At 42.8% G+C, this 16,979-nt stretch overlaps 1 protein-coding gene across 1 annotated transcript in view; it reads right to left on the bottom strand.

The window, feature by feature from the left end:
* Positions 1 to 16,979, bottom strand: part of ppfibp2b (PPFIA binding protein 2b) — a 91,117-nt gene that overhangs the window by 8,004 nt on the left and 66,134 nt on the right. Inside the window, 15 exon segments of the mRNA XM_084554940.1 lie at positions 145 to 233; positions 315 to 426; positions 715 to 865; positions 957 to 1,076; positions 1,167 to 1,302; positions 2,848 to 2,880; positions 4,229 to 4,385; positions 6,143 to 6,190; positions 6,420 to 6,480; positions 6,563 to 6,628; positions 6,707 to 6,774; positions 7,966 to 8,048; positions 8,126 to 8,201; positions 8,283 to 8,344; positions 9,717 to 9,828. Coding sequence (XP_084411066.1) covers positions 145 to 233; positions 315 to 426; positions 715 to 865; positions 957 to 1,076; positions 1,167 to 1,302; positions 2,848 to 2,880; positions 4,229 to 4,385; positions 6,143 to 6,190; positions 6,420 to 6,480; positions 6,563 to 6,628; positions 6,707 to 6,774; positions 7,966 to 8,048; positions 8,126 to 8,201; positions 8,283 to 8,344; positions 9,717 to 9,828 — 1,374 coding nt within the window.

Raw genomic sequence — 16,979 nt, forward strand, 5'->3', positions numbered from 1 at the left:
AGATAACGTGGCTCCAAATTCGCAAGATGGCGCCGCACCTGGGACTCTAGCCTGAGCTTGACCAATGGGAGGAAGTGAAGACGTGTTGTCCATTTTTTTTTCTACAGTCCATGCACATGTTAAAAACAACATTAAACAACTCACCACAGTGAGGTACTGCAGCATCTGCCCGTCCACTCTTCCGTCATTAAACTGGTCTTTGTACTGAGGAAGGCCGATGTCGTCGAGCCAGCCTGCAACAAGAAATAACAGCAGGTTTTCTCAAAGATGACTTTCGGGATGAAGTTGTCTGTCAGAGTGATCTTAGAACGTACGAGTGACCCAGACGTAATCCAGCTCTGCAGACTTCTCCGGCTGTTTGCTGCTGAACGTCTTGACGGACAGCTGCAGCTTCTTCCTGTGGAGCGGGTTCTTCATCGCCAGCTCCTGCAGAGAGGAAGACAGAAACAAAAAAAAAAAAGAAGTTTCATCTTGTTGTGGGTCCACCTGAGAAATAAAAGGTTAGTGTGAATTATCTAATTAAAGTGATGCTAATGAGAGAGACAGAAAGGTTGACGGTGGGTGTGAGGTGTTTAATGTTGAAGGCGAAACTAAAGAGCTGGCTGAAGAGCAGAGACAGGCGTTACTAAACACCAGCCGGACAGACAGACGGCCACGCTGATCAGACAGGTAGAACTGAGAGCGGGTCGTCAGGTGAAGTTTTGTGACGACTACCTTCTCCAGGTCTTGCGGGGTGGCCGACAGCAGCGTCTGACCGCTGGTGACCCAGTGGCGGGCCAGGATGCCGTACTGACCGAGTCCGATGTCCTCAAGCCAGTCACACACCTGCTCTGTGCTCCACTTGGAAAATGGCATCTTTAAATCTCTGACACGGCGGAAAGAAGAAAAAAAAGACGTCAAGGAGTGAAACACACATGCACAAATATATTATAAGAGTAAACGTTTTATTGGTGTACCGTGTTTTCCCTGAATGGGACAGTCGGGGTCCGGCTGTAGCTCTGAAGCCTCCTCTCTTGAAATCCCCCAGGTCTGAGTCATGAACCTGGACGGGACTGCCCGACTGACTGCGACGGATTCTGGGAGGAACAGAATAAATATTAACAAGCGTCAAGGAGAAAGGAAAACCTAGCTTTAGGGAGAAGAATGTGTTTATCTTCAACACTTACTTCCCCCAGAGTTTCTTAATGCCTCTGTGAGTCTTCCTGTTCTCTGGCGAGACGGGGGACTGTTGTCCAGAGTCCACTCCAGAGGACAGAGGGGACTGGTCTGATAGGACGCACTCATCCAGCTTCTCTGAGTGTCCTAGATAAAAACACAGCGAGGACAGAATCAGTGAAGCTGCTGATCTTTGACTAGGAGGTGATCCAAGATAAAGCTAATGGGAGACGACACCGTTTGGAAAACTGATCGACATGTTTCATTCAGAGTTGATAATACTAATAAACTGCTTCCTGGAAACTTTCTGCATTTTCGTTTGTGGTTAAACCTGAGTAATGTTCTCCAGCTCCTTTTCTTTAAACCTACAGATATTTTATGTTTTAAAATATCTTCTAACTATAAAGCTGCTACCGTGGAAGGAATACTCTATTTGTCGAATGTCTAATGGACACAAAGATCCTCAAACCAACCACAAATGGACAAAAAAACAACTCACAAAATAATTCGGAGCACAACAAAGAGATTAAAGAAACGTCAGACGTCAAACCCAAAATGGTCACAAATAAATGCAGAATGGCCAGAGTGACACACGAAAACAACTGAAAAAAGAAGCCAAACGACTGCAAAGACACGCAAAATGTCCACAAAAATAACAAAAAAAAGACTAAAAAGAGACACAAAAAGTCACAGAAAGGAAAAACAACCATGTGGAGAAGCTAAATGACCACGAAGACACAAAAAATCCAAAACTATGCCAAAGCACTGCAGAGTTGTGACTCAACGTGACAGAATCCACAACTTTGAAGACGTGCAGAATGACTGTAAACGTACAAAAATACCACAAACTAATGGAAAAGAACCTCAAAAACAAACAAAAAAGACGCCAAGCGACAACAACAAGACACAAAACAAATCACTAAGAGACACAACACAGCTACGGAAAGGAAAAACGTCAAACACAACCACAAAGACAAAACAACTAATGCAAAAAGATGCCAAAGAGGCAAAAAACGTCCACCGAGGCACATATTAGGATGACTTTAAAAATACTTGAAATGCGTGCAAAATGATTGAAAAGACACAAATACAACAAAAGAGATTTAAGACTACCTCAAAGAGAAATAAAAAAGACACCAGGAGACTGTAAAAAGACTCAAAACGCCACAGGAAGGAAAAAAACAACCACATATAAAAGCAAAATTCACAACTACTGAACTATGGGATGCAAAATTACTGAGAAACATAGGAAAATCAACTAAAACTATTTAAAAAATATAAAAAATTCATGTAAAATGACTGAGGGGAGACACAAATACAACAAACTAATTGAAAACAACCGGAGAAAGGAGGAATGGCCACGTAGAAAAGCAAAATGACCACAAAGCTGTGCAAAAAGAAGCAAAACGACTACAAAGAGATGCGAGGCGACGGCAAAGGGACGCCAAAAAAGACAAAGAGAGATTAAAACAGATGACCAGTGACTAAGAAGAGACAATAAAAGACAATATAGAGAAGAAAAAGACACAACAACCAGAACAAACTCTGCAGCTGCTTTGAGTTTGTGTCTTGGACGACTTGGGTGTAACATCTACACGCCTGTAGTCAGGGGCCTAATAATTAAAACGGTGACGCATTTTATTATCAAGGACTCCAACGACTACACACTAGAGCCACCGTGCCCATACCCACCGACGTCATAGAGGTCGTGTTTTCCAGGAGATCCTGAGGCAGAGGAGGTTAGCGAGGAGAGAGGAGAGGAAGCAGGAGCCAACGTTAGTCCCACACAAATAAAAATAAATAAATAAAAAACACTGTGTGCATTTTGAGATAAAGCAGATGCACGCGAATGTACGAGAGCCTGGAGGGCCAGAAACGAGATGAAGTCTGCTTGATTACACGAAACTACAGATGGCGTGTGTGTTTAGCATTTGTAGCTCAGGATTGTTTCCCTGGACTTCGCTATGTGTTGGCACCTTGAGTGTTTGAAGTGGGCGACCTTTTAATTTCGTTCTCGTTTACTTTTACAGCGGCATCTTGGTCAGAGAGAGGAGCGGGGCTTGGTGAGGCCGGCTGAGGCTTGGTGAGGGAGGGGGATGGATGTCAGGTTGCATCCTTGTTTGTTTACTCTGGGATGTCTTAGCTGGCTGAACTGCACACTGCTTTCCTTAAGCTTGCACTCCTCGCCCTCTGCTTTAAGCTCTGAGTAGGCAGACATATATATATTTACAGGCTGGTTAGCTGCGCAGCATTATCTTCGACAGCTCTCTGAGTCACGAGGGAGTCCTCGTAATCCCGGCTCTGGAGCTGCCTGATCCCTCAGTGAAAAAAACACTTACTCACCCTCAGAGTTTCTACCGTGACACGAGAGAAATGTTTTGTTTTGTTTTGTTTGTGCGAGAGTCAGAGCAAAAGCGGAATGAGTCATTACTTCTTCTTCTTTCAGTGTGAGCATACAGTACCTAAAGCCGGAGCGCTGGCACTCCTGCAGCGGACTGCAGCACAACACAAAGACAGAGAAGACAGCAAAGCAGACAGGAGGAGGAAGAGGAGAAGAAGATGAAAAAGAAGCACATGGAGTTAGAGAAGTTAGTCGACAAAGAGTTAGTGTTCATTTTTATTTCCTGCTCCAAGGACAAGTTAAACATTTAGGGAAATGTGCTCATTTGCTTTCTTATATACCACTCTCTATACGTCTAAGATGTATGAAATGCCAGTAGCCTCTTAGCTTAGCTTAGCTTAGCACAAAGACAAGAAACAGGTGTGGACCGATAGCAGAGGCTCTGTGCAGAGTGACCTCAGGTGTCTGGTCAAATAAGACTCCAGGAACTCACCGCTCACAGCCAAGAGACAGTCTAGTAATTAATAATAATGATTAATAATTAATAACCAAAGCTGTCAGCTGTGTTAATGTTCTTATCTAACCAAATATAAAGTGAACCCATGCAGTATGAGGTCATGCAGACTCCTGTCACGACACCTTCCTTGTTTTATTTAACGACACAAATACTGAACTTCTCTACTTCCTTATAATATCCAAGTGTCTTTGTTATTTTTATTGTTAGAGACTCACTCAGGCTGTAGTCCTGGTCGTGGCTGTGGACGGGAGAGAGTCGGACCGGAGACGAATACTCTCCGTCCGTGTCGCCGTTCATCTCGGCCCTCTGCTCGTTCTTCTTGCTCAGTTTTCCCGGCAGAGTCTTGTACTTGTTCAGCTCCATGAGCTCATTCTGCAGAGAACGGAAAAACGGAAAAAAACACGTTGGCACCGGATTTCTAATAACTCACTGTGATGTGTGTTACACGTTGACTGATGCCAGCTTTAAAACTCTTTACATGTGCTCTTAAGTCTTTCATTAGATAACAGCGGGGTCGCGATGTGATTTTTCCCTCCTGCTCTGTTGCATAACTGAGCGTCCTCTGAATGTCTGATGGTGTCAGAATGTGAGCAGCGTCAAAGTGGCTCTGAGAGAATAACTGGAGAAAGGCCAGCAGAGAGGAAGAGCTGGGAGGCAGCTATGATGCAGAGCACTACCGACAGCCACTTCAGGTGGGTCCTGGCCCTTTAGTGTGTGTGTGTTTGCAGCGAGATTATACACTGGATGGCCAAAAACAAAAAAGTCTCCACCTGGATTTAACTAAGCAAATAGGTAGGAGCCTCCTTTTGGATAATTACTGCATGGGTGATTATCTTTCAGCTGACAACAAGTTATTTAACCGTAAATGATGCAATGAGTAGCTTCTCATTTCTTCAACAACCATGTCTAAAGACACATCCTGTGGTCGTGGAGAAGATGTTAGTCTGTTTGAGAAGGGTCAAATCATTGGCATGCATCAAGCAGAGAAAACATCTAAGGAGATTGTAGAAACTACTAAAACTGGGTTAAGAACTGTCCAACGCATTATTAAAAACTGGAAGGATAGTGGAGAACCATCGTCTTCCAGGAAGAAATGTGGTCGGAGAAAAATCCTGATTGATGGTGATCACTGATCACTTAAACGTTTGGTGAAATCAAATGGAAGAAAAACAACAGTAGAACTCAGGGCTATGTTTAATAGTGAAAGTAAGAACATTTCCACACGTACAGTGTGAAGGGAACTCAAGGGATTGGGACTGAACAGCTGTGTAGCCTTAAGAAAACCACTAATCAGTGAGGCTAACTGGAAAAAAAGGCTTCAATCTGCTAGGGAGCATAAAGATTGGACTCTGGAGCAATGGAAGAAGGTCATGTGGTCTGATGAGTCCAGATTTACCCTGTTCCAGAGTGATGGGGGCATCAGGGTAAGAAGAGAGGCAGATGAAGTGATGCACCCATCATGCCTAGTGTCTACTGTACAAGCCTGTGGGGGCAGTGCTATGATCTGGGGTTGCTGCAGTTGCTAAGGTCTAGGTTCAGCAACATTATGTGTCCAAAGAATGAGGTCAGCTGACTACCTGAATATACTGAATGACCAGGTTATTCCATCAATGGATCATATTCCAAGATGACAATGTCAGGATTCATGGGGCTCAGATTGTGAAAGAGTGGTTCAGGGAGCATGAGACATCATCTTCACACATGGATTGGCCACCACAGAGTCCAGACCTTAACCCCATTGAGAATCTTTGGGATGTGCTGGAGAAGGCTTTGTGCAGTGGTCAGACTCTCCCATCATCAATACAAGATCTTGATGAAAATTAATGCAACACTGGATGAAAGTAGATCTGGTGGCTAAAGGCGGACCCTTTTTTTTTGGCCAGGCAGTGTATGTCTATGGAAGGAGGTTTTTATTTATTTATTTAGACGGAAAACTGGGAACAAGCAGGTCTCGTTCAGACCTTGCATTAACATCCGTCCTGGGCCATCCAATGATCACAGGCTCTAAATTCCTGTGTTCACACCTGGTATTAAAATGCATCTTCACATGCGTCCCTACTCCCTGTAATGATCTGTGATGTATAAATATGCAGTGTGTAGGTCTTCGTGCATGTTTATCAGATCAGTACCTCCGCCCCTACGTCTGATTCACTTTCAACCGGTTGGAACTCTACAGCCTACAGCCGACACACACACACAGAGGAGAGAGAGACGAAAGACCCAGAATTAGAAGGTTAGCAATCAGATTAAAAAGAGCACCACTGTTTAGTTAGAGAGAACAGTTAGTTCACTTTCTGGTCAGAATTAGAAGCAGATCAGGTAAAAGGTCAAATTAGACAACGTGCGATTTAGTTGATTTATTATTATCCTTCTTCTTATTATTATTGTTATAATTTAGTGGCAGACCTTTTGTAAAGATCCACTCTGCAGCTCCTCCAGACTGCTGGACATCAACCTGCGCTGATGCCTGAAATGAAAAGAAAAGAAAAAGATCCGTCATCGTGTCGTCTGACTAAGCCGATGGCTGACCCGGCCCGTCCAGAACTCACCATGATCCGTTAAGGAAACTTGTATCAGCAGCGGAGAGCAGCGACGTGTCCATAGAGGTATGGAAGCTAGAATAAATGTCAGACAGAATTAATATCAAGGCGTGAACGTGTGTGCAGGTGTGTGTCAGCTGACAGTGTTCATACCAAGAATCCAGTTCTCTCTGGTAAGGAGACGAGGAGAGCATCAGTGGAGAAGATCCTCTGGATGACAACTACGCACAAAGAAAAGACATCAGTGACCACGTGTGAAGGAGAAGAGTAACAGTTAACGGTCTGTGTACGTTTGGACACGTGTTTTCAGTCATCTTAGGGTTTAAGGTGAGGAATCTTAACTTTAATTTGAGGGTATTAACATCCAAATTGGAGGAGAGGTGAAGGAATTACAACCATTTGTATGCACAGTGCTCTATTTTCAGTGGCTACTCTTCTGCAGAATCCGTTCCCAACAGAGAGACTCCAGACCAAAAAAAGCATAGACTGTATATAAATATGGAGTACGTGTCTCCACTTCCTTGCATTGGCCAAACTTACACTATTTTCCTGGGGATACGGGCGGCGCCATCTTGCAAGTTTAGAGCCACGCTGAGCTGTGATAGCGATGCCCCGCCCACACTTCCTCCAGACTCACTCGCGTTTTCATTTAATTAAAACTACGCTCTGCTCTGCCTCCACCAGTTACAAGAAAATGTTGGATTATACACTGTAGTTGTTTTTTAAATTCTTTTTCACAACTCTCATGGCCCCGCGGTACCACTTTACGGAGTGGTTGGCATAGCAACCTGTGGTCGCCGTTATGTCACATCCTTTTTCTAGAGTGTTAACTAAAACGAAACATCATACGCATCAACATTATACTAACTACCTGAAACAACAGAAACCATCCTTGAAAAAAAAAAATTTGACGTGTATTTTAGTGTTTTAGTTCGGCCCAAGTCCCTCCCACTAACATGGAGGGGGTGGAGCTTATGACCTATACTGCAGCCAGACACCAGGGGGAGCTCTACTTGCTTTGGCTTCACTTTAGAGGAGCAGTTCTGCCGTCCGTATTTATACAGACTATGAGTTGGACAAATCAACCTTTTGGTACATTTTTTACAAAAACAAATCACACCGGTGAGTTCAGGGTCCTTGTTCTGTTTTTGTTTTTTTGCCGTATGTTCCTTTTTAGGGCGAGAACACATATTTGGCAACTTCAGCACACATTTTAAATTGCATTTAGGTTTAGAAGAAAGTGGTTTTCATTAAGAATACGTCTAAAAAAAACCTGAACGCGAAAGACAAGGACCCTCAAACAACCTCAAAAGTCAGGCCCTCAACCTCATATTCATTATAGAACGATAACTTTTAACAAAATGTCCAAACGTATATGGACCTGACTGTGTTGATGAACTGTGTGGTCTTACCTCTGATCTCAGCATGTCAGAGTGAGCTTTATGTGTGATGGCTCTGAGCTTTAAACTGCCACTCAGCTCCTCCTCACTACTCCCTGGTAGAAACCAACAGAAACCAGAGATAAGACAAGAGAAGGGAGCTCGTATTATATGATGAGGAGGTTATTCTTACCCTGAGTGAGCGCCATGACCTCCCTCATCTTTCTGTATTGGCCGAGGAGGATGGTCAACTCCTCTATACGACGATCCTGTCATCAAAAATAAAACATTAAGGGTAAGTCAAGCGTAGACAAAAAGAAAAGCAACTTTCAAACCGGTAAATTATTCACCTTTTCATCATTTGACGCCAACAACGACTCCATCCCCACTTTCAGCCTCTGGTATTCCTGGTCTAACAGGAGAAGAATGAGAAATTAAAACGGGCGTCTTGGCGGCTGCCCCGAAGAGATGCCAGCGACGGACGCGACAGCCGCGCTAACGCGAACCGACGGGCAAAACAAACGCACACTGACAGCACAACCGCTCAACAGCACGCCATCACCTGGTTACACAGCCCCTCCAAACCGCCTGACAGGAGCTGTGCGGCAATGCACGGCACAGAAATGCAGACCTGACACCAAATTATAGCATTCACCATCCTTTCAAATACAGAAATAAAACATCTTTTCATGACAGTCCTGACGGTTTGTTACACAGAACCACCTGGAACGTCGTCAACAAATCAGATCATCTCACCACATGATCTGTGGATGTCTGCAAGCAGTCAGTGTGAGCTAGCTGTGTAGTTAGCATATTAACGGCTGTCTTTGTATCGTTATTGACGTAATAACGGGAAGAAACCTTTAGCAGAACCTTAGGCTCACATGGGAGGGAAACATGTGCTTGAGGCCGAAAAAGAGAGAGAAGAGGAGGACCTCTGGTAATCTGTTATAATGTCAGAGGTCGTCTGTGATCTTAATCCCGTGCGAATCGGCCATGTTCGTAATTTGTATTTCCTGCATGAAGTTACTTGGTCATTAGTCACTAAACTGTTAGCTTTGGTGGCTAATAGATGCCAACGGCTGCCTAGCGACAGTGTTCTGCTATCGTCTGTCTGATGACTGACATCTGATACATTTAAGTGTGAAATATTGCTGAGATCTGTGAGAATCTGACCTCTTAGCCTTCATCTGAGGGTCATCGTGTCATGAAATGGACAGAGTAATTTTTTTATAATAAGCAGGAGGAGGATATTCTCTGAGGATGAGAGCAGAACTCTTTAACTTGTCAGGATTTAAGACACAGCTAAATGTTGGATATAGTGACAGCTCTATTCTCCACGTTTAAACCAGACTAAGCTGAGATCTTTCACGTGAAGGCACACTTATTTAATTTTAATGCAGATCCCAGATGCTCTTTGATTTGAAAGGTTGCACATTGATTAAAAAGCAAACACACAACCGAAGCTCAGCTCTGGTCCAACCTCAAACCAAACTCTGTTCTCCGACGCCTGATCAAAACAACAAGTTTTGAAATTCCTGCCTTTTAAGCCGCGAGAAGACACGCAGGCGTTAAAAGGAGTTTGGTTGGAAATTAGACCAACATCAACAAACACACACCATCATCACGCCTTACATTTGTTAATGAGCTGCTTGATATACACCTCCTCTACAGCAGAGGGCAGCAGAGAGTCAAGAACAAGCAGAGAGGGACATGTTGATTAGATGTTACAGTAACGGGAGTTTGACAGACGGCGTGAATGTGATTGGTCGGCCCGTGTCTACCTCTCTCTGCGTTGTCGTTGGCGGTGCCGCCTCTGGCCAGCAGCTGGGTCTGCAGGCACTCGATCTCTGCGTCCTTGGAGGCCAGGAGCTGCTGCAGCTCGGAGATCTCCGCCTGTGGACCAAGACAAGAGTAGATCTATGTGAAACGAGTCGAGGGCTATCTGCGCTTCTCTTAATTAGATCTAACGACTGATGGACACAAGACTCGCACCCTAATGAGCCACAGAACGAGCGAGGTGTGAATTGTTGTCAGGTTACTGGTGTTATATTAGATGGCACTTTAAGCGCCTACACACCAGGAAGACAAAGGAGGCACTGAACCTCGTCTCGTGGAGGCGCATGTGATTCTGGTCTTGTCTGAATCAGCTGTTGGACTGGTGTCAAACCAGAATCCAGCTCAGCTCTCTACAGCTCTACCCACTAGCATCAAGCACCAAAAATAAATTATCAGTTGATGTCTCTCACGTAACAGACATGACTGCCTTGTGACTTAGGAGCTCGGTAACGCCGGTCAACCATTCCCTTTCCAACTTTCACGCTCACAACTGGCAAACATCTTTCTCTTTACTCTCAGATAAATTACAAAAACACACAATAAGTTCTAGTAGAGACCGACGTAAGAGCTAAATGGGAATTATAACGCCAACACCCTGTGTATAGTGTGAAAGGCCGAAACACCCTGTGAACCAGAGGAGCACTACTGATGATGCATCCCAAAATTCAACCAAACCCCTCAAGCTTCTTCAACCAACGTATTTGCACAAAGGAAGTCAACATCTGATCCTGTGTTTTGGAATCTCACGGTTTGCACAGTTCCTGCTGCACATCCGTTCACGTAATCTGCGATCTGTCTACCGGGAAAGAAGTGAAAAATGAAGCCGACGCGTAAAGTTGCAGTTCCTGAAACGCCCACTAGATGCTGACCTCAACGGTGAGTCAATCTCCATAGGCCTCCGTGTTAAAATGTCCAACGTTACAGCAGAAATAAACATGTTTACAGCTGGGTATAAAAACAGATTAGTTCTCAGTAGCTTATTCCTAATTATATCAGGGCTTAAAGGGCTTATTTATAATTTAAGGATTAGTCGCTTTAAGTGATAGGTGGGTGGCATCACAGGTTGCTAGCTATCTGCCTCAGCTCTCCGCTTCTTCAACCCTTTTTTGAAACTCAGCTTGAACCGCCAGAGACGCCACACTGAGCTTCAGAACTGCCCATTGTCCTCTTACGCCCCCTAGCACGGTGGAGGGCTAAGCTCGCCTAAAAGGACGTAACGAAAATAAACCAGGAACGGGCTGCAAAACTATCAGGTCCACATGCATGACCCTGGTCTCTCTGTGGACAGGTAAGACTTCAGACGATGGTTAATTAATTTGTGAAATTTACGTTATTTTATCCTCGTCTGAAGTTTCTTATATTAAACAGATAGTAGGAAACCCTGATAGCAATAATATCATGCACCATAGATGCCATTTAACCCATTCAGCAAACCCTTGACTAGAACTACATCAAGAATTTATATAAAAATACCACAAAGCGCACATATTCTACAAAGGTGTTAGTAACAAACAGAACCAGACGGACCATTTGGATAACCAACGTACCCAAAGTGTGCCAAATTGGGTTTTAACTGTTTCTCTTTTGACTGTCTCATATTTATGGGGCTCTTAATTTTTTCAACTGGTGTTAAAATTAATAACAAACACTTGAAGACACTTAGACAGTTGGTTTAATAGGTTTAAAGTCTGGTATTTTAGAGATATTGGTAAAAACAACACCCGATTGTATGACCTTCTTACTCAGTAGGTACCGGGTTCACGGTGTTTCATGTCTCTGGCGTGATTTTAACGACCTAATCTCAGAATAACAAAAGGAATAATAAGCAGATTACGGCGGCAAAGCTGCAGCAGACAGCAGGTGTCAGGAGACAGGTGTGGGCATGTTTATCGTGGCGTGCTATAAATGCGACGTTCACACCTCCTGCAGCTGCTTCGCAATAAAAGCCTAAATGCCTAAAAGGAGCCGACAATGGAAGCCCACAACAGAGCAGGAAGCCAGAAACGCCGCAGAACAATTCAAAGAGGCTGCAGGGTTCAGGCTGAAAGTGATTCACGATTGATCTTCAGAAATCTAATTCTTTTCTGAAGGTTGTTAATACCACAGAGGACATAAAATAACACTGAAAGACACTGGCTGTAAAGTCTGTCCAACGTCTCAAGGGAGAATTTTACCGTAGCAGTTATTCACGTCAACATGAAGTCAGCAGGATCACACAAACACGTCCAACAGATGCACAGACATCACATACAGATTTACGTATTGCATGCAAACTCATAAAACAGGGTTTAAAAAGAGGGAGAGAAAAGAATAGTCAGAAGATGAAGGATAGATTCTACTTATTCTGCTTCTGCACACTGATGAATGGGAACATGTCGGTCTAATGAAGTCTTGCTGTTTGGACCATGTGATGCTTCTGCACACTAATTCATGAACTGTTTAGAAAGGACAGGACACAAAGAACCGACAATCTGCCTTTTGAGGAGCTGAAAAGCAGTCGGCGTCGCTAGCTGTGTAGTCAGCACGTCGGTCGTCGTCTTTGTAAAAAAAGATGTGTGCATAAGAGGAGCTTTTAGAACTCGTACTTAAAAACACATCCTTAGCTGTGGATCTGCTTGAAGTAGCTTGAAGCCTGGCAGGACGGATTTTCATGTGATCTCAAGCTGCTTTAAAGATCAAAGCTCTTGAAAAGCCTCTGAAATTAAACTAATTTAATTTCTGACTTCTTTGGAGGAGCATCTACGTTGACGGCCATCACAGGGAAAACCTTAACCCTGTTAAAATGAGATGTTATACCGCCTCCGAGGCCCCGTTCAGACCTCGCATTATGCATTAACACAAGTGTCCAGCTTTAAGTACCTGTGTTCACACCTGCCATTAAAATGCGTCTCCACTTGCGTCCCCAGCCGCCACTTCGGATCTGATCTCAGTTTCGCGCTTTGTATTCAAATAAACACGGACATCATTTGGGGTGCAGCTGCTGTCTCTAAAGGATCTCTACCTACCGCTGTTTCAGAACCAAGAACAGTGCTGTTTTATATGTTTGGCACACACAAAACTCAGATTAGAACTCCAACCCTGGAAGTTTTATACGCACCGTAATCTCTGGTAATAGAGAAAGTAAATAAAGACACAAAAAAGGAATATGAAACTTATACGTCAACATGATCACATCACTAATTAACCACATGCCGATAGGATATTTAATGACAGAATCGTCCAGTGTCTTATTTAGTGAGTTGGCAGGACAGAATATTTTAAGAGGCTTTCATTACTAATGAACAGTTAGTTAGTTAGTGGTTGTGTGTCTTTTTATGAATGAGGCAAAACTCAGACCAGTTGAGTAGGTGGACTCGCACCGGTGTAGGCTACGTACGTAGGTTACAGCGTCTATGTCCTGCAGTACCTTAAATAAGTCTTAGCCCGTAATGTCTCTCTGTGTCTTATTCATTCCTACCTAAATTAATAATAAAACTAGTATCAAGAAAGAAAAAGACAAAGAAAAAGCTGCAGGCCCAGAAAAAGAGGAGGAAGAGGAGAAGCTTGAGTTCAAAAGGAGAACATTAGGGAAGAGCTAGACAAGGATGAAGAACGAGGGGTGGGGGGTCTGTGTATTAGGAAAAGACAGAGAAACCAACACGGAGGGGCGTCAAGCGGGAAGTGCAGGAGGAAGAGGAGGAGGAGGAGGAAGAGGAGGCACCTGTGCGCTGCGCCAGCGCTCCTCCCAGTGCTGCTTCTCCAGCTGTGTGTGCTCCACAGTCAGCTTGAGGCTGGACAGCTGGGTCATGAGCGACTGGTAACACACATGGAGAGAGTAAGAGATGGAGAGCTAGACAGGAAGAGACAGAGAGAGAGAGAGAGAGAGAGAGAGAGAGAGAGAGAGAGAGAGAGAGAGAGAGAGAGCGAGCCGCAGAGAGGGGTTAATAGAGGAGAAGAGAGGATATATAGGAGAAGAAGAAGAAGAAGGAGGAGCGGAGGAGGGAGAGGAGGAGAGGAGGAAGGAAGGAAGGAAGCACTGTAAGCACAGAGAAAGCAGCAGCAGTTTGAATCAAACAATGTGTTAGAAGGAGACAGATGCTGCTCAGACGATGAACATCAACAGTTAGATCAACTTTTAGTACGAGATTCCATAAATAAATATGTCAGAATAAACTGAAAATGAAAATGAAAATGAATAATTTGAATATTTAATTCATGACTAAGAAAATTCTGATGGTTCATTGGGTTCACTAGTGAAAACTAAATCCTCCTTCATGACGACTCTCATGTTCAGTTAATGTAGAAACGGTCAGAATTTAAATGTGTGATCATTTTGGAGGCTGTTATGTTTATTTACTTCACTTTCTATTTCTTGTAGATTTGTACATACGTATGCAAATCTTGTAATTTTTTTGCTTACACTATTGTACTTAATTTACTTAATTATTATGGTTTATTTCATTATGATTTACTATTGTTATTATTTAATTATTATTATTATTATTATTAGTAGTAGTAGTAGTAGTAGTAATTGATTTATTATTATTATTATATTTTTTTTAATTTATATTTATTTTTAGTGTTTCATTTATTTATTTATGTATTTATTTGTGCTTCTGAGCTACTGTGACCAAACAATTTCCCTTGTGGATCAATAAAGTTTATCCAAGTCTGAGTCTAAATCTAAGTCTAGTCTGTGGTTCTGTTAAACTGGCCTGAATCAAACACTAAACCAGTTTATTATTGGGTTAAATGATCAGGATCACATGTCGGCTCAGCCTCCAAAATGAAAACACAGTTGCATCAACAGTTGCTCTCTCGCAGTTATTTTAAACTAAGACCAGAACTTTCACAAAGCTTCAGACTCAGATTCAGATTCAGATTTAGTGCAGGACATTTTCACTAGTGTACCTAATGAACTGGCAAGTGAGCGTAAACCTGTAAATGAAGGAGGAGAAGCATCACTTCGTTGTGTTAACAAGTGAAAGGTGAGGGAGTGTATCGCTGCGTAGCAGAGCAGCTGTGATAATGTGTCACGGCTGACGGCCCTTTTCATTTTCTCTCCTCGTCTCAGCCTTTCAATTATTTCCATGATGAGATTGTCTTGTTAATCATCTCTCCTTTCACACAGCTGCTCTGCATTCACGGTGACACGCTCCCTTCCTGCAGCATTTAACACGTGGAGGAACTCCAGACCTGAGTTAGAGACATGTTGGAGTTACTGACTGGAACCTGCTAAAAGGAACAGATCCACATTTTGGGCAATATTCTTGCAGAGATTTAGATTAGAAGAATAATACCGCTGTCACATCTATATGTTAAATATGAAGCTAGTCAGGTTAGTTAGAGACTAGAGACCATGTGGAGACAAGTGAAGTTAATGTGTGCCAAGTTGAAGGAATCTCAAATTTGAGGCGACATTCAATAGGAACCGTTAACCGCAAAGAAACACTGTCCATGACTTTGGTTCCTAACACCAAATTCATCACAACGGGATGCTTGGAACATAGGGTGAGTGTCTACAACCCTCAATTTTCTACATTTCTGCAAAAAAAATGTATAAAGATTTTCACACAAGTCCTGAAAGTAGACAAAGAGAACCCAGTCGAACACAAGAAACAGAAATATTATGCTCAGGTATCAGTTTAGTTAGGAAAATGAGCCAATATTACATATCAGAGAGGTGCACCAAGGATTATAAATTAATTTCAAGGCCAAATTAGAGTCGGTCTGCTCAGAAGTGTTTCCAATTAACGTTGAGACACTCAGGTGTCGTTCAGCTCCTCCTTTGGTTTAAAAGATCTTTACAACACATGTTTGTGGAAGTGTATGATGGCAACGGACACAAGGAGCTTCTGGAGGAGCAAAGATAAAGAGTTGTTGTTGCTCATCAGGCTGGAAAAGATTACAAAACCAGTTCGGAACCCACAAATAATCCACAGTCAGACAGATTGAGAACAAATGGAGGAGTTTTAAGAGACGACCGTTACCCTCCACAGGGTTAGGGTAGGAGTGGTCCACCAACAAAGATCACTCCTAGAGAAAGATGCATGATGGATTCTCTTCATCTACTTTCAGGACTTTGTTTTGAGTCGTTTTTATGCATCCATTAGCAACCAACTGTCAGCGACAAAGAGATGGATAATGCACTGCATTATACGTAGACGTGGGTTTGCTTCAACATACAAACAAGAAATAAAACCTGAAAACACTTACATGATGACTTGACACTTCATTTGTTTCATGTCAGCCTCACAGCTTAGCAGAGACTTCCCCAAAATGTCCAACTGTTCCTTAAAGTCTACGTTTACAGACTTTTATTGAGACGTTCTTAACGGTTTGTCTTCTCTAATTTGAGCTTGAAACTGGGCTCATGTTCAGGAATGTAGTTTTGATCAGATTGTTTTATATTTCAGAGTCGTTCCATCGTCCAGGGTGTTCTTTTCCAATTTATGGGAATGATTGTGGTGAAGGCGGCGACAGCTACATTACATTATTTTCTCAGCTCTGACCTAACGAGACCACAAACTCTGCAGCTCTAGAGAAAGACACGTTACAACTAGGGCTGCAACAACTCGTAATAGGCCGATTTGAACAGGATGTGTTGATGCATCGTAATGTTTGCTACAAATCCGACAAAAGCGAAGAAATTCATTGGACAGAGAGGTTGAGAGACGCCTGTCATCGCTAAGATCTTCATTCTGCAGAAGGCGGTCAAACGACCAGTAGCTCAAAATTGATAAAAGCTTAAAAAGAAGACGACAAAGCGGTTGCACATTTACTCAAACTGAAACTACTCCCATCTGTGGCTGAACCGCTGAGTATTTGGAGTATTCCTCATGCATCGTTAGGGACATTTTTGTCCATTTGGGCAATAAAAAAAGAATTCTAATCAAGAGAACACTGTGCAAAAAAAAATTTACTGTCCTCTTGAGTCATTAAGAGTAAAATATCCTGCTAAGCTCAATAACACAAGGACAAAAACTAATGCACTACATTTCAAGCATAGGCCCTATAATGGGGAGATGGCTGATTTTAGTGTTTAACACTAAAAATGACAAATCTGACTATTTTTCTCCAAAATGAAACCCTAATATTGCAGAATGAATGATTATATTGTGTCATGGCAGAGAGATTAAAAAATGTGGTTATAGTGGGAGTCAATGGGACATTTTTGTCTGCTAATGACTGAAGAGGATAGTGAATTTTAAATCTGATGCTACACAAAA

This window comes from Chelon labrosus (genome assembly GCF_963514085.1).
Source record: "Chelon labrosus genome assembly, chromosome: 11".
NCBI classification, from domain to species: Eukaryota; Metazoa; Chordata; class Actinopteri; order Mugiliformes; family Mugilidae; genus Chelon; species Chelon labrosus.